The sequence below is a fragment of the Myodes glareolus genome, chromosome 10, assembly GCF_982192425.1.
Source record: "Myodes glareolus chromosome 10, mMyoGla1.1, whole genome shotgun sequence".
Lineage (NCBI taxonomy): Eukaryota > Metazoa > Chordata > Mammalia > Rodentia > Cricetidae > Myodes > Myodes glareolus.
This window is the reverse complement of record NC_142035.1, coordinates 11,539,650-11,557,540: the sequence shown is the minus strand read 5'-3', so window position 1 is coordinate 11,557,540 and position 17,891 is coordinate 11,539,650. Positions and strand designations below refer to the sequence as shown.

Here is a 17,891-nt window from a genome sequence, read left to right as displayed (position 1 = left end):
GAGCGGCGCTCCTCAGCGGCAAGATGGCGGCGGCGCAGCAGGAAGCCCGGGATGGAGCCGCGCAGTTGGCGACGCCCGCATCCGATACTGACCCCCTCAGCCGCTTCACGTGTCCCGTGTGCCTGGAAGTGTTCGAGAAGCCGATGCAGGTGCCCTGCGGACACGTGTAAGTGGCGGGCACCGGGCGGGACGGGACGGGGGCGGCCGGTTGGTGCCCTCGAGCCTCGGCGGCGCGCCCCACCCGCCGCGGGCCGTGCGGCCGAAGTGTGTGCGTGACCGCCAGGCGGTCAAGCGGGGCTCCCGCCGGGCGGCCAAAATTAACAGCGGGCACCGGGCGAGCCCAGAACGGAAGGGAAGCGTTGGGGGGCTCGGCCTTAGCCGCGGCCCGGAGGCGGGGCGCTCACTGGGGCGCGCTTCGTTCGGACTGTAGCTAAGCCCGCGTGGCCCGGAGCCCCGTGTCACTATCCGGGCCGTGTCAGTCGATTCAGGAGCTGAGCGCGGACGGCCTGGGCTGCCCTCGGGGCTGGGACCGTACAGCGGGGATTGAATTCCACCCTTGCACATTGACACTCCCCTCAGCTGCAGGGACTGGGGACACGCCACCACCTGCTTCATTTTCTCCGTGGTCCCGCTCACCGAGTGTTACCTAGGGTTGGTCCTGGCGACCCTCGCAACGCCGGCACCTTTGGGCCCCGCAGGCGTTCCCACGGCCGTCCTGTGCGGGCCAGCCATTTCCAGGTGAATGAACTTTGAAGGCTGGCATGGGGCCGCCTCACCTGCCCGGCTGTCCCCAGGTGGTTTGCCAGGTCTGGTTTAGCCCAGACCCGCTGCCCGCGCGGGACCAGGGCAGCCTTCCCAGCAGCCAGGAACCTTGAGCTCCTTGCAGTTGAGGTGTAGGTGACCTGGCCCCATCCCCTCCCCACAAGTGTTCGCGCTGCACGGCCTGGCATAGATGACCTCTCTCCCCGCCCTCCTGTGGCTTTGCTTGCTTTTCCGTACCCAGAGCAGCATGTAGGGACCACAAGAACAGGGGTACCATGCCTTTCTTCTCCCCTTAATGTAATCCATTGCTCAGCACTGTAGGTGTCCCTACACCGCACACAGTCAACTGGAGTGTCTGTTGTACTGGCTTCGGGGTACAGTAAGAAGACGATTTGACCCTAGGGTTGACAACCCAGGAAGATGATAGTAGGTAGTGGCCGGTGAGATGGCTCAGAAGGTGAAGGCATTTGTGACCAAACCTGATGACAGTTCACTCCTGGGGAGCCACATGGTAGAAGAATTGACTCCCAAAAGTTGTCCTCGGTGGCGCACACATTTGCACTCGCGCATATGCGTGATACACACACACACACACACACACACACCCCAAATTTTTTAAAAGAATTGCTAATGATGAAGCTGTGGTGTAGGTAGCATGCAGTAGGAAAGCATTGCAAGAGTGGTGTGCAGCTGTTAACTTTATGAACAAACTTGACCAGATTGAAAAGCAATCAAATTTGAGGCTTCCTTGACTTTTTCCTAGGTCAGAGGTCAAGGAGCTGAGTACCAGTCAGGTACTCAGCAGTTTGATGGTGCCCGAAGTCAGACACCTTGAGAGAGCCTTCTCCAAGTGCTCTCTGCTCTACCTAGTTGATTGTTCCACAGCTGTGGTTGGGACCTTTGCTTTTCATGAGACTAGGATCAGACCCTGAGTAGCTACATCCTCTATGGTCTGGGTGGAGTGCAGATAGCTAGAGCTAAGGAAAGATCCCCATTACTAGGAAGTAGAAACTGAAAGCTCAGGGCACAGCAGGCAGCTTAGAAGCTGCTTACTTGTCAGGGTGTAACTCAGGCATACCCAAGGCTGGTGAGCTTGTGATAGGCCATTAAATAAGCTGCTTTTATCTGCATGCTGGGTGGGTTTCCTGTTGTCTGGAGTTACTCTTTGGGTGGGCTTTTGCAAAGACCCTGCCTTCCTTGCCTTTTCTCTGTGAGATCTGCCACATCACTGTCCCATAGGTCTTCTTGTCTACTCTTGACACTTTCTCTCATGTTTGGTGTCATCTCTGTCGCACTCTTTGTCCAGGTCTTTGTGACCTGCAGTTCAGTGTCACCTCCTCAGAGGCACTTCCTGTGGTGTTATCCTTATTCTCCATCACCGTAAGAAGTGACTGTGGTTTCTTCAATTTAAAAATACAACATTGTGGTCAGTGTCTTTAATCCCAGCATTCAGGAGGCAGAGACAGGCAGCTCTCTGTGAGTTCAAGGCCAGCCTAGTCTACAAATCAAGTTCCAGGACAGCCAGGACTGTTAGTTACACAGAGAAACGCTGTCTGAAAACAAAATTTATGTGTACATGTGTGTATCATCATAAAGACAGAAACTTAATTCACCACTCTGCCCTCAGGTAAATGACAAGGACTCCCAACCTATACTAGACTTTTGCCTAACATGATAAAGATTTCTTAAAAGTAAAAAAATGGGTCAACTGTGCTTTAAACACATATCCTGGGCTCTTCATCAGATTTCGTCAATGGAACTGCACAATGTGTCAGTGGCTGAGTAGTGTGGTGCTCCCGCCTTCATAACCATTCTTCCTGTGTTTCTCCTCAGCATCACCACCTGCTCTTCTCTTCTTCCAACTCAGTGAGCCAGCAGGTGCTGCCTCTGCCTCTGGCTCACAGTGTGCTTCTGTGGCCTCTGGAGCCTCCATAGTGACCCCCCGAGTCACTTGTTAGGTTTGCACTGTCGTCAGTCTTCACATTCAGAAAGTGTGCTGCTGTCTGCAGTGCACAGAGCCAGTTTCCTGAGACTTGGGTTTGATGTTAGTATCTTGCTTTAAACCTTTGACCTGCTTCTGAGAAAAACCTTTGCCTCCCAAGTACTGTAAAGGTGTGCGCTACCACCACCTATCGAGAAACACTTTAGAATTTGGTCTCCTGGGTACTTAGAGAATGTTCAGCCTGAACTCCCCTTCCCGCAGTATCCTCTTTTCACTGTTTAGTTTGCCTGCCTGTGAGTAAAGTTCCCTTGACATTTTTGAATTTGGGATTGATATTTGCTTGCTTTGTTTTTTTGAGACAGGGTCTCTCCCTCTGTGTAGCCCTGGCAGTCCTGGAACTTGCTATATATAAACCAGGTTGGCCTCGAACTCAGAGCCTCCTACCTCTGCCGCCTGAGTGCTAGGACTTTTCTTCCCCACCACACCATGCATAAACTGAAAAAACTTTTTTGGCTTGAGGTCATAGAGTATTCTTCCTTTGTCTGTTGCAGGTTTTGTTGTTGTTGTTGGGTTTTTTTTGTTGTTGTTGTTTGTTTGTTTGTCTTGTTTTTCAAGACAGAGTTTCTCTGTAGCTTTGGAGCCTGTCCTGGAACTAGCTCTTGTAGACCAGGCTGGCCTCGAACTCACAGAGATCCGTCTGCCTCTGACTACCGAGTGCTGGAATTAAAGGCCTGCGCCACCGCTTTTAAGGCTGATCCAGAGGCTGCCTCTGAGTTCTTTTTTTTTTTTAAATATTTTATTTATTATGTATACAATATTCTGTCTGTGTGTATGCCTGCAGTCCAGAAGGGGGCACCAGACCTCATGTGGTTGCTGGGAATTGAACTCAGGACCTTTGGAAGAACAGGCAATGCTCTTAACCTCTGAGTCATCTCTCCAGCCCTGCCTCTGAGTTCTGATGGGCTCCATTCTTGACTTATAATTAGCTCCACTGGGTTTGTGTGTACCCATGCTTTGCGTTCACCTCTGAGAGTAGCAGTTCCACATACTGTTTGACACATGCATGACACCCAGCTAAGTGTTTGCTATTCATGGGGCATTCTCCAGCAATACTCCAGGTGGGTATGATGTCTTCAGTTTCACACACAAGGAAATGGGATCTGGAAACCCCACCAAGACTCCCTAGTGACAAGAACTAAGCTTTGAAGGCTCAAGCATAATTTCTTTTTCTACATAGTGTAGTGTGTGTACAGTTTTTTCTGTCCTGAAAGCACTTAGTATTTTATTTGAATAAGTAGGAAGTAGGCTGTTCAAATCCATTTTTCATTGGCGTCTTTTAAAGAGTTGATCTTTTTTGTTGTCTTGTCTCTTTGCATGACAGAGGTTCTCTGTATGTCTTGTTCTAGCTTTTGCTCTGCATGCCTGCAGGAATGTCTGAAGCCGAAGAAACCTGTCTGTGGGGTGTGTCGCAGCGCTCTGGCACCTGGCGTCCGAGCTGTGGAGCTCGAGCGACAGATCGAGAGCACAGAGACTTCTTGCCCTGGCTGCAGTAAGAATGTATGTGGACATACGTGGAGAGTCCTTGTCTTTCAGTGATGAGATGGTAAAACAGTACAAATGTCTAAAGTTAAAGCTGAGGAGTGACTAACAGCGCAAATGCATGCCTGCTGTTTGTGGTGGTCGCTGTGCTGCTGGGTTGGTTTTGTTTTTTTCCCCCATGACCTTGCTGGGTTGTTTTTTTTTTTCCCCATGAGTTGATTTAGTTTAGCGATTTATACATTTTACCTTTGAAACCTATAGAAATAAACCCCACCCCCATAAAAGACCTATCTTCAGCTGGGGAGTGGTACACACTTATACTCTAAGCACTTGGGGACAGAGGCAGCAAAGCCAGGAGTCCTAAACCAGCTTGGATTACCGAAGACCTACCTGAGAAAGTGTTAACTCTCTTGTTTGCTTTCTATTTTAATAGGATATAAGGGTATTTAATTTTTAAAAAATATATAAAATAAAATTAGTGGCTCAAAACATCTGGTGCAATGGGTATTATTCAGTAGAGTACTTACTAGCGTGCAAGAAGCCCTGGGTTCCATCCCAGCACCCTATGTAGTAATAGGAGGATCTGAAATTCAGACCCAACCTGATATACATGAGACTGCTTCAAAAAAAGAAAAAAAATCATCACTAGAGTTATAAATGTACTGGATCTGTTTTAACCCTTGAAAGACTCCTGAGTCGATGTGAGGTGGGAAGTGACCAGCAGTGTCTACCTACCAGGGTAATGTGGTCGTGCTGTGCATTTTCTCAGAGATACATTGCTGTGCCCTATGCTTGCACTGATCACTACTGCTGGGAGCACAGATAACTTGTACTTTATCTTCCTTGTTGATTTTTAAGTCATTACATTTTTTTATTCTAGACAGTTAAAAAAAAAAAATAAAACACCACTGTGTGTTCCATCATAGATCCCCTCTTGAAATGGGGGTCAGTTTGCTATGTGGTGTTGTTCACTGGTGATCCTGGCACCCAGGCTGAGGCTGGAGGAGAGTTTTACGTTTAAAAAGCTGCTCAGCACTTTGTACTCTTTAGGCAGATATCAGTATAACTTTGTACAAATACAGTGAGGGTACCCCTTTGCTTCTTTCATCTTTTTTTTTAAATATTTATCTATCTATCTATCTATTTATTTATTATGTATACAATATTCTGTTTGTGTGTATGCCTGCAGGCCAGAAGAGGGCACCAGACCCCATTACAGATGGTTGTGAGCCACCATGTGGTTGCTGGGAATTGAACTCAGGACCTTTGGAAGAGCAGACAATGCTCTTAACCTCTGAACCATCTCTCCAGCCCCCTTCTTTCATCTTTTTATATTTGAAATTCTTGCTTTACTAACTAGATAGCTTTGTATGTCATCTTGTTATTTTATTTTAGTTTTGCTTTTTTTTATTTTTATTTTTTTTTTAAGACTAGTCAAGTGCAGTAGTGAGAAGGGGGGAAAGTGTAGAACAGGAGTTCAATCTGTAACTGACTGTGAACAATCAATTGAGATAACTCACTACCTTCGGACCAGCCTAGTTTTGCTTTTTAAGGCAAGGTCTCACCATGTAATCCTAGCTAGCTCAGAACTTTCTATGTAGTAGACCAGGCAGAACTTGAACTCAGAGTTCCTCCTGCCTCTGCCTCTTAAGTGCTGCAAGATTAATAGGCACAAGTTACCACAACCATCTGAATCTCATTATCTTGTTTACTCTGACAGTCACAATGCTAATCCCTGGTTGGTTTACTTGGTTTGTTGGCTTTATTTTTGTTCTGTTTTAGTTTTTTTTTTTTTTCTTGTTTTTGTTTCTCAAGACAGGATTTCTCTGTGTTGCTTTGGAGCCTCTTCTGGAACTAGCTCTTATAGACCAGGCTGGCCTCGAACTCACAGAGATCCATCTGCCTCTGCCTCCCAAGTGCTGGGATTAAAGGCTTGCGCTGCCACCACCACCAACTGGTTTTGGTTTTTGGTTTGTTTTTGTTTTTGTCTTTGTTTTGAGACAAGGTTACTCTTTGTAGTCCTGATTGTCCTGGAGCTCTATATGTAGACAAGACTGGCCTGGGACTCAAGGAGATTGACCTGCCTTTGCCTCCTGAGTGCTGGGATTAAATGTTTACACCACCATGCCCAGGTTGGTGGTTTATTGTTTTTTTAAAAAGTAAAAACAAAATAAAATAGTCTCATATGACCAAGGTTGGCATTAAACTGATCTTCTGCCTCCACCTCTGAAGTGTTGGGATTACGAATGTGAGTGATCATGCCTAGCAAGTTTCAGTCCCGCCTCCCTTTTATTTTTTTAAGATTTATTTTATGTGTATTGGTGTTTTGCCTTCATGTATGTCTGCATGAAGATGCCAGACGCCCTGAAACTGGAGCTATAGACAGCTGCCCATTGGGTGCTGGGAATTGAACCTTGGTTCCTCTAGAAGAGCAGCCAGAGCTCTTAACCACTGAGCCTTCTCTCCAGCTCTTCTCTTTGTTCTTTTACCCAGGATCTAGTGCAGCCTTGGCTGGTCTCAGACTCAGTATGTAGGGGAATAACCTTGAATTCTGAACTTTGAGCATTGTAGTATAGATGGCCATAGGATGGATACAGCTTTTTCCTTTATCTTTTCAGAGGGCTTTAGTTTTGGGTGCACAGTGAGACTCTTATTGGAGCCCACATTTATTCTCAGGCTCTTGGGTGGACAGCTGAGTCTGAGTGTTCTGGGCCAGCTCCAAGGTTGGCATCTGAGTCAGTGCGCTCTGGCCAGTGCCTCCAGCTCTGGGATCGAAACCCTGTATCCTCACAGTTTCATTTTGAATCTCAACAAACTGACTTCAATCTTTCTTTTCTCATGCACACTCTTCTCCCCTGTGTGCTTTAATTTTTCTCTGTAAGGTTAGTAAAGCTGTGTGTTATTGACACATGCCTGCAATACCAACCAACACTGGGAAGGTAGAGGCAGGAGTATTGCAAGTTCCGGGTCAGCCTGAACTACATGAGACCCTGTCACAAAGCAAAAAAAAAATAGATGGTTGTACGTTAGATGTGCCCCCCAAATCTTTCTCTCCTTTCTCATTTTGCATATTTCTTTAAGAGTTCTCACACAAGTGTGTTAGCGTGTGTCTGTATTCTCTCCTGGGGAGGCTGAGACGAGGACTTCTTCAGGCCAACTTGGGTAATAAATGCAAAACAACAAAGGTACAGTTGGAAGCAGACCAAAATACGGTTCATCTCTGTGTAGGTTAAACTAACTTGGAACTCTTGGTAGTCTTCCTGTCTTACCCTCCCAGAGTCCTTGCGATCACAAATGTGCGCCACCATGCCTGGGTAAGAGAAATTCAAATGTATGAGTGTAGAACCAGTGAGATGACTTTGCAGTTAATGGTGCTTGCTGCCAAATTCTGACACCTGAGGCCTGAGTTCAGAGAGATGGCAATAGCAGAATCTGTAATTCCACAGGAGAATCAGCAGAAGCTTGTGGGACATCCAGCCTGACTTTACATAGTCATGAAAGTCCTTGTCTCAAGGTAGAGGACCAGCACCTGTGTGTCATCCACACAGATCACACACATGCACAAAATAGAGTTTAGAATACTTCTTAAAGCATCACTGGATTTGGAAAATGTCAGTAAGCCAAGAGCAGATGGTAAGAGTGACCTCATAGTGGAAGCAGATATAAGCAAGGTGAAATAGCCATCCTGCCATAGAGAAAGGCCGCAACTGTCTGGTTTCTGCCTACTGGCATAGTCAGGAGTTCTCTGATTGTTAACCCATTGTGTGGTGTAGTTCTTCTACCCCTAGTTTGGGATCATTTCTTAATAGTTCCTCTCTAACTCTTGGTCCCGCTCTTTATATTCAAGTACGTCCTGTCTAAGATCCGAGCCCATGTGGCTTCGTGTTCCAAATACCAGAATTATATCATGGAAGGTGTGAAGGCTACCACCAAGGATGCATCCCTTCAGCCAAGGTAATAAATGACTTACTCTCCCCAGAAAGATGTGAGATGCTTGTGTTGGAGGAGGATTTAGATGCAAAGATTTGGGGAATTAGATGTGATCACTGGTGCTGGCTAAGGATGAAAGGTTCTGGGGTGGGGGGTGTCTTTATGTGTTAACTGTGCTGATACCAAAACACTCAATTCTGGCGCGTGATGGTCTTGGTTCTGAAAGGTAGTCCATGCTTCTATATTAAATCTTTCCACTGATGCAATAAATCATATCAGACCGAACTAATAAAACCAAGTTTAATTTGAGCAAAATAACTCCCAGTGTATGGGAAGGGTGGGTGGGGAGTGTTGGGGGAGAACAGGACTGCTTCTTAAATACCCTGTGGGCATGGTCTTGAGCATCTCAGAGGAAGGAGCTGCCCGTGGCAGGCTTTCTGAGGGTTAGGTTTGGAGAGGGAGGAGGGGTAACTGAGGTGGAACTTCCACTCATACAGGTTCGTTGGAGTGGGCAATGGTTGAAATGGTGTGGAATGGTTCTGAGGGTGCTCTTTTGTATCTCACCTCCCAGAAATATCCCAAACCGGTACACCTTTCCTTGTCCTTACTGTCCTGAGAAGAACTTTGATCAGGAAGGACTTGTGGAGCACTGCAAATTGTCACACAGCACGGATACCAAGTCTGTGGTAAGAATTACCTTTTCTTTGAGTAGATAAAAAAATCAGACATACAGAAAATTACTAGATTGTACAATGAAGTCTTAGCCTTCACCTCACAACAGTTGCTAAAATGTGCTTAACTGTGTTCTATATATAAATGTATGGTTTTGATGAGCCATTTAGGAAGTTACAGATACTATGACCTTTTCCCTCTTAAGTTCTTCAGCATATATCTTAATGTTTTTTTTTTTTCTTTTTAAATCACTTAAGCAAGAACAACAACAAAGAGTCTCATGTAGGTTATGCTGACTTCAAGCTCATCTTGTAGCCAGGGGTGATTTTGAATTTTTGATCCTCCTGCTTCACCTTCCACGTGTCAGGTTTGCACTGAGCCACCATGCCCAGCTCTGGATATTTTGTTTTTATTTCTTTGTTGTGCTGGTGGTTGAACCCCTGCCTTACCTATTATAGGCAAGTGTTCTACCATTAAGCCATGTCACCAGCTCAGAAGCTGTCAAGATAAGTGGTGCTGTCATAATTGGTAGAGGTGATCCAAGCTCTTAGCCCTATTCAAGATTGGGTGCTCTTATTCATAGACAGTCAGAAGGGAAGTGAGAAAGCAAGTTCTGCCTCCTGATCTAGCTAGGCTCACAGCTATTGGCTCCAGACTTGACCATCCCAGCACCTACCAGGGGTCTGCAATCAGCTCAAGAAGGGAGGCAAGCTCCAGCTAAGGATGGTCTTCAGGTTCCAAAGTGAAAGGTGACCTCTGAAAGTAGGGTGACCAAGCTTAGTTAAGGCAGGGGTATGTTGAACTTGGAGAGCTGAAATGGAGTTGGTGGCTTGGATTCAAGGAGGCAAACGTGAGCTTTTTTGAGTTTAAGGAAACCATGTTTGCCTCTTGGACTAAGGAGGAAACTGGGATGGTGTGCAGGTGAGGAAGTCTGCTGCCTTTTGAGTTCAGTGAACAGAGCGGGGAAATCAAGCGGAGAGTCAGGAGCTAGCCACATGCAGTGTCCATCCCAGTGCTTCTCCACTCTCATCTGAGCCAGGGCAGCATGCTCTGTCATTGCCTCCAAATCACTCCTATAGCCCAGGCTCGCCTTCTCCCTGATCCTCTTTCCTCCCCCTCTTTGGTGCTGGGGTTAGAGGTATATTCTATGTGCCTGTTCAGATTGGCTTTTTGTATGCTCACTTTAGGCCTTATCCTTGTCATTCGGGCCTTTACTTTGTTATCATTAGTGTAAAGCTGAATTTTACTTTATTGGGGATCAGTCATCCATCATTTTACGAGCCCGTACCCATTCCCACGTGTCGTTTGAATTGAATAGACAGTATTTTCTGGGTTGCTTCATGTTTATGGGGTAGAGTGACCAGGCCTTGTATCTGGGCTTGTCAGTAAATCTGTCCTAGAAGAAAGGGGGATGAGCAGAGGTCACAGAGGGCCAGGTTTAGCTCAGGCATCAGGTCACAGCATCTTGCTTCCTCCTGGCAGGTTTGTCCCATATGTGCCTCCATGCCTTGGGGAGACCCCAGCTACCGCAGCGCCAACTTCATGGAACATATCCAACGCCGCCACCGCTTTTCCTATGATACTTTTGTGGTGAGTCTGTACCCACCCCAGGGAACAACACTGCTGCTCAATTTTCTGGAAAGGGCAGCCGCCTGGGGCACTATTCAGGCTTAAAGAACTCTTGGTCCCAGAGGGAAGTTGCACAATGTCTCTTCACGGGTGTCAGAGTAGGACTTAAGATAGGACTTAAGTAGGACTTAAGATGTCCTGGCAGTTTTCCAGCTGTGAGACTTCCTCTTTTCTTTTCCCTACTCTGCCTCCCAATTTTGCCCACTTTTGCTGTATTTGATTTCTTTAGAGAACTTAGTTGGTTTACACTCAGGTTGGCTGTCCAAGGACAAGGCAGTGAATAGAAATGGCCCACAAACTGACAGGGGCTGCAACTCCAACTACCTGGAAGTGTAGATGTGTCTTTGGAATATGGCTTAGTGGTAGAGCCTTTGCCATGCAAGACATCCTGGCTTCTGTCCCCAGCAATGTAAGACGGTAACACAAAACAGGGCCCTGCTAGAGCTAGAGCAGCAGCATTGAAGAGCACACCTGTAACTCCAGCTCTGGAGATCCAGCACCCTCTTCTGGATTCTGCTGATACCTGCACACATGACATTCTCCCCTCTACCCTCCACACACGTATACACATAAATACATTAATGAAAATAAATCTAACCAGGGATGGCAGTACACGCCTTTAATCCTAGTACTTGGGAGACAGAAGCCGGTGGATCTTTTTTTTTTTTGAGACAGGGTTTCTCTGTAATTTTGGAGCCTGTCCTGGAACTAACTCTTGTAGACCAGGCTGGCCTCGAACTCACAGAGATTCACCTGCCTCTGCCTCCCGAGTGCTGGGATTAAAGAAATGCGCCACTACACCGGGGCCAGCCTGGTCTACAAAGGAAGTTCCAGAACAGCTAGGATTGTTACATGGAGAAACCTTGTCTCAAAAACAAAGAGCAAAACTTATTCTCAGTATAATATTTGGAACAAACTTGAAGGCTGTCCATACTGACCCTGTAGAGATGATTGTCTTACTGCTCAGGTAGGCTTCTGCCTCACCCAGATGGCTGTTTAACTGTAGTCCCAATGTGCCTCTAACGTCTCTTGGGAAGGGCACCTCAGTTGAGTGTATGTGTGTTTGTCTTATTTTTACACCCATGGACTGAATTCAGTATTTGAATACTTAGTTTGTGTTAGGTGTGTGTACTCTCTCGGACACTGAGTTCTCATTGGGGAAGGAATGGAATTTTGTTTTTGTTTTGTTGTTTGCTGGAGAGTGTTCATGTGCACACGTGATCTGCGCATGCATGGACAGAGGCCAGGTGTCAACATCAGGTGGCCTTTTATCAGTTTCCACCCTATTCTTGAAAGGGTATCTCCACTTGGATGAGTCTGTTAAGTGAGGCAAGTCTTTGTGATCCCGTCTCCTCTGTAGAGTACTGGGATTACTGGTGTTCACCTCAACACCTTCACCCTCCTTTTTACATGGGTGGTAGAGATCTGAACTTGGTTTTTGTGCTTGACACAGCAGGCACTTTGCCAACTGAGTCATCTCTGCAGCCCCAGGAATTACTTTTTATTTTTTAGATGTTTGAGTATATGTATGTCTGTACACCACATATATGCAGTGCCTGCAGAGACCAAAAGGTGTTAACTCTGGGACTGGAGTTAACGGGTTGTGATCCACTATGGGTGATGGGAATTGAACCTGGGTCCTCTGGAAAAGCAACCACTACTCTTAACCACCGAGCTGTCTCTCCAGCCCCAAGCTGTTAACTTTTATTTAATGATGAAACAGCAGAGACACTGAGAAATGAAGTAATTTCCCCAGTTTCACAGCATCTAAACAGTAGCCTGGGGTCCTTAGCAGACTGTCTTGCTAGGTTCCTGCTGAAGTTGAATATTCTGGGTGTAAACAGTTACTTCTCTTCTGCCCTCAGGATTATGATGTTGATGAAGATGACATGATGAACCAGGTGTTGCAACGATCCATCACTGACCAGTGAGCAGGGTCCTCACTGTCCACCTCATTCTAGAGCTTCCAATATGCATTAGGTTGTGAGCCCTTGACTCCTGCACCTCACATGTAATGCAGATCTGGAAATGAGCCATGGCACTGGACAGGGTCACTTCTCCTAGGGTGACAGGGCCCTAGGGCAGAGCCCTGTTTTCTTTGGACTCTTCCTGACATTGTCTTCCCCACTGGTAACCTTGTTTGTCCCATGGTCTTCTCTCACACACCTCAGCTACTGCCTCCTTTATGAAGAGACCAGCTTCTGTCCCCACATTCATCCTACTGTCCTGTGTTCATCTCCTAGGTCCTCCCAGCCAGCCAGGCCCTTCTTTGGGCCATGAATAGCACAATAAAACAGGGACTCCTTTCCTTGGCCCTGAGGTACCTGGGTTCTGCTGTGTACCAGGACAGGGCTGTGCTCATCTTTTCCTCTTGGGTGACCTTGGTCTTTCACAAACTGATGCTGGAAGTTTTGGTTTCTGCTGTTTCCCTACACCTGTACATCCATAGAACTGATGGCTTCTGTCTTAAATGCCTGACAGTGCCTTTATAGGATAAGGTATCACCATAGAAATGTAGTGGGAATGTTGGGTAGCAAAGCTGGGGTGCATTTATTTGTAAGTGGGGAGAAAGTGGAGTGGTGTGACTTTTGGTTCTCTGTCACTCTGATGAGTGTTCCAGGTGGCTGGGTCCTGGACCCTTCTGTTGGGTATCTGCTGATAGTCTTGCTCTGAAGAATGAGAGCCCTTGGGTAATGGGAGAAGGGAAGGCACTGACTGTTGTATGTGCTGCTTGGTAACTTGATGAACCTGATGATTCTTGCTGTCCTTCAACCCTCCTTGCTCAAGTGTGTGTTTTAAAGCCCTGCCTTTCAGTGCACAGGCTGTGGCAAAGCCAGGGTCCTACCCACTTGTCTCTTCAAAGCCCCTACTGGGAAGTTAAGGAAGCTAGGCCCCTGCTGAAGCTGAGAAAGGCAGCCTGCTGGAGGCTCTGTCGAGCAGCTGTTCTGCTCCAAACGCTGGAAGTCCAGCACATTTACAGAGTACAGTATGGGCACCACCAGGCCAATCTGTAGAACAGACCCTCTGAAGACCTAGGGCTTAGGAGTAAGTCATCTTTCCTGTCCTGTGGCTCTGGTGTAGCTGAGACTGCATACACTAGTGTGCTTTTGACGCCTCCTTCCACTGCAACCTCTGCCTGCCAGGAAGAGCTAGCTCAGAACCCCCTAACTTGCAGAGTCGGGCAGGATCACTTTCATCACCACCTCTTCACTGTACCCTCTGGAAAGGTTTGCTCAGGAGATGCCTGGAGGGAAGTCTGACACAACCTTGACCTGAGGAACTGAGAAGGGCACAGCCATGCTACAGTGCAACATGAACCTCTTGTCCTGTATCACGTTCACTATTTCTAATACAGCAACTTTCCAGAAAGTGTGGTGTTATGTTCTGGCTTTTAAAAGGTGAAATATAAATAAATTTATAATTTATCCAACCAGCAGGCTGTAACGTGTTTTCATTAAATAGTTTTTTCTGGAGTCTGGGCTTGGCAGCCTCCAGAAGGTTGTTACTCCAAGGGAGCATTCTTGTCTGTCCCTGAGTCAGCCTGGCTTCTAGTCAATTCTGAGGCTTCATCAGCTGGGCCTGTCTTCTCTGAAAAATAGCAAAAATTGTCACCTTCTCCTTTCTGAGTGGGGAATTCACAGAAGCAGGTCAGACTCTAGACCCATCCCTGCAGTGAGACAGTTAAGGGGTTCCAAGGGCTCAGATGTGGGGTCCTTGTAAGTATGTGCATCTGTGCCAGTTTCTGACCCCTTATGAACTAGGGTCATGGTATGCAATGAGCCACCTAAAGGAGTGTGCAGAACAGTGCACTGGATGCTGCCTGGGATCTGTGGGGCTGGCCGCCTGGGCTTTGTTCCTATCCTGGTCCTATAGAGACTTGAATATGGCCCAGAGGTCTCAGCACATCCTGTCTCTACTGTATCCTTCCTACTTACTCTGAGGAGAAACACCTAGCCCAGGCGACTGAGAATGGCTTATTGCGACATCTCCAAGTTGAGCCTTGGACTCCGGTCAGTTTTCATTTATGTCCATTTGTTTCCTTGAGGTCTGTTTACACCAAATTTGTTTTTATTTATTTATTTATTTATTTATTTATTTATTGAGACAAGGTGTTCTCTAGTATGGCTGTCCTGTGCTGAAACTGTTGACCAGGCAGGCTTCTAACTAGAATCCACCTTGCCTCGGCATGTGCCACCACACATCGACATGTACCACCACACACAACTAGGAAGATCATCTCAGTAAAATTCCTTGTTATTTTTTAGATAGGGTCTGGTGTATCCTGGGCTGATCTAACTCTAAGTAGCTGAGGATGATCCTGAACTTCTGATTCCCATGCCTCAACCCCAAGTACCAAGGTTATGGGTGTGTACTACCTTGACCTGTGTTTATCCTGCTGGGCTTCAGTTATGCTAGGCAAGCAATCTACCCGGCTGAGTGACACTCCCAGCCCTTTTTCTATTCTGTCTTGTCTTGAGTGTTCAGAATTCCATATATCCCAGGATCCTCCAGTCTCTGACTCTAGTCACCACACCCAGTTCTGAAGCTTTACATTTAAGGACTGCATGGCACTTCTGGGAACAGATGGAGGATACTTGTATTTTTGTTGTTGTTTGGTTTTAGTTTTGGTATTTGGAAACAAGGTTTCTCTGTGTAACCCTACCCTGGCTATCCTGGAACTTGCTTTGTAGACCAGGCTGGCTTCAAACTCATAAGAGATAAACCTGCCTCTGAGATTAAAGGCATGTACCACCACCACCTGGCAAGTATACTTATTTTTGCAGTGAACTTCCCAGTTTGACACCCTTGTAGTAGGCACTGCAGGGAGCAAGCCCACCAACACTGCATGTGTGCCTGTGTGGCTGGATCTTCTGTCTGCAAAACTGCTGGATCACGAGGACAAGAGGCAGAAACGAGCCTAGAGCAGTGGTTCTCAACCTTCCTAAGGCTGCAACCCTTTAATACAGTTCCCCATGTTGTGGTGACCCCCTCAACCATAAGGTTATTTTCATTGCTACTTCATAACTAATTTTGCTACTGTTGAGCCAGACTGTAAATATTTTTGAAGATAGGGTTTGTCAGTGGGGTCGTGACCCACAAGTTGAGAACCGCTGGTCTAGAGGGCAGTGAGAGGTAGACCGGGATAAAGAGAGAGGAGAGGTACAGGGATCTCTTTTGGAGACCCCAGGTCAGGGGTCCCCAGGCTGGCCACAGGAATCCCAGCAGAAAGTGACTCAGACTTTTAGAAACACATCCTACAGATAAACAAATGGAATCAAACTCTCGGGAGCTAAGATTTTTCAGGAGCTCCCTGTTCCTAGAAAGCAAGGTGGGGCTCAGTGATGACTGCTGATAGGCCCATGAGTGTCATAGTGTGTGTGCATGTGTGTCTATGTGTGTATGTATGCATGTATATGTATACATGTATGTGTCTATGCATGTTGAGCTCATGTGCATTATGTGTATGTGTGTGCGTGTGTGTGTGTATTCGTGTTTGTGGGGTGGCTTGTGTGGTGGTGGTAATGAAGTATGCGTTGCAGGTGTTCATGGCTCATGTGGATGTCAGAGGACAACTTGTCACCCATTTTCTTCCTCTCCAGGTTCCAGGAATACAAATCAGGTAATCAGACTTGTATGAATTGATGCTCTTACTCGATGAGCCATCTTGCTGTTCCAGAACTATTTCTTTTTCTTCTGTTCGTTTGATTGCTTTGCGGGTCTTGTGTAGCCCATCCCTCACACACACACACACAAAATCTTACTATGTAGCCTAGCCTAGAACTCACTGTGTAGCTCAGGCTGGGCACCTGCCTCCACCTCCCAAGAGTAGTTGTGACTGTAGGTCTAAGCCACAACACCCTATTAGAACCAGTTTCTAAATAGATCCCAAGATTTTTTAAAATTTATTTACCTGTGCATATGTCTGTATGAAGGTGTTGGACCCTGGAGTTATAGACAGTTGTGAGCTGCCATGTGGGTGCTGGGAATTGACCCAGTTTCCCTGAAGAGTTGTCAGTGCTGCTGAGCCATCTCTCCAGTCACCTAGATCCAAAGATTTAACAAATGAAATGGTGGGAGGTCCCAGTTAAATCTGAATCTCAGCTAAGAACTTACTCGTTATCTATATGAAATTCTAATTCAACTTGTGCATCTGTGTTGTATCTGGCAAATTTATCTCTAAGATAAGAAGCAGAAGGATTGAAGTTAGTTCAGGGTTCCTCCTGGTGAGGGCTGAACACCCCCCCCACCCCCCACCCCCGACACACACACACACACACACACACACACACACACACCCCGCCAGCCACACAGCTCTCACATTCATTGAAGATCAGGTCTCAGGTGCTGGTTCCCTCCCCACCACTGCAGGGGTGTGGTGCCGAACAAACTGTGCTCCCAGCACTCTGGGTCAGAAGTCAAGGTCATCTGATGCTGAGCCCTCTGCCCTCAGCCTTAGAGCCCTAACCTCTGGAACATTCTTTTCCCTAGCCCAAGGCTTTATCTCACACCCCCTGCCCTAACCACAGGCTAGTCTAAATGATACTCACACCTTAGCTGGGCTCTCCTGGTTTATCACAGTACCCCATCCCCTCAGCCGGGTTTGTGGCTTGGAGGTGACATTAGCATCTCTGAACTGTTTGTTTGTTCACTGGGAAGATCTGTGGATTCAGCAAAGGCCTGTGAGCAGGAACAGGACAAGGGTCGGCTCTAGGGACAGGTCTGGTGACAGGTGCAGGGTTTGAACTGAGTCCAAAAGGAAGGCTAACTCTGACCTTGGAAAATCAATGGCTTCCGAGAGTAGCAGAGGGAGGAAGTGAGAGAAGATAATAAAGGCACCAGAGAACATTTCATGTATGGGAGATTGTTTCCACATGGTACATTTTTCGAAAGAAAGCCACGGGCGTTTATTTTCCCCATTTCCCTTCCTCCCTCCCTTCCTGAATTTTTCTTTGAGGAAGGGTTTTGCTCTGTAGCCCAGGCTAGCCTTGAACTTTGACAGTCCTGTCTCAGCCTCCTGTGTGCTGGGATTACACCACCATGTTCAATTTCATTTTTAAATTATGTGTGTGTGTGTGTGTATATATATGCCTGTGTGTGGTTTGTATGTGCACATGAGTGCAGGTGTGCACAGGGCCCAGACCAGACCCTGGAACTGGAGTTACAGATGGTTATGATGCCAGACATGGGAACACAACTCTGTTCATCCCTCCACCCCCTCCCTGCCCCCACTTTCAGACAGTGAGGTCTTGCTGTATTGCTCAGGCTGGTCCCAAATTCCTAGGCCCAAATACATTTCACATTTTTTCCCCCACCATTGCCTTATGGAGGAGGCTGATCTCTGGGGATTGATCTCAGGACTTCGTGCAATGGGATGCTTAAACCCTTGCTTCCCCAGCATCCTGCCTACCTTCTCTTG

The 17,891-nt window shown here is 47.0% G+C and overlaps 1 protein-coding gene across 1 annotated transcript; it reads left to right on the top strand.

The window, feature by feature from the left end:
- Window positions 1-13,904, top strand: Rnf114 (ring finger protein 114). The gene is made up of 6 exons (XM_085696995.2): window positions 1-166; window positions 4,111-4,261; window positions 8,091-8,197; window positions 8,745-8,859; window positions 10,328-10,435; window positions 12,340-13,904. Exons 1-6 carry the CDS (start codon window positions 24-26, stop codon window positions 12,403-12,405), a joined length of 690 nt encoding a protein of 229 aa, XP_085553121.1. The 5' UTR covers window positions 1-23; the 3' UTR covers window positions 12,406-13,904.
- Window positions 13,905-17,891: the final 3,987 nt, after the last annotated feature.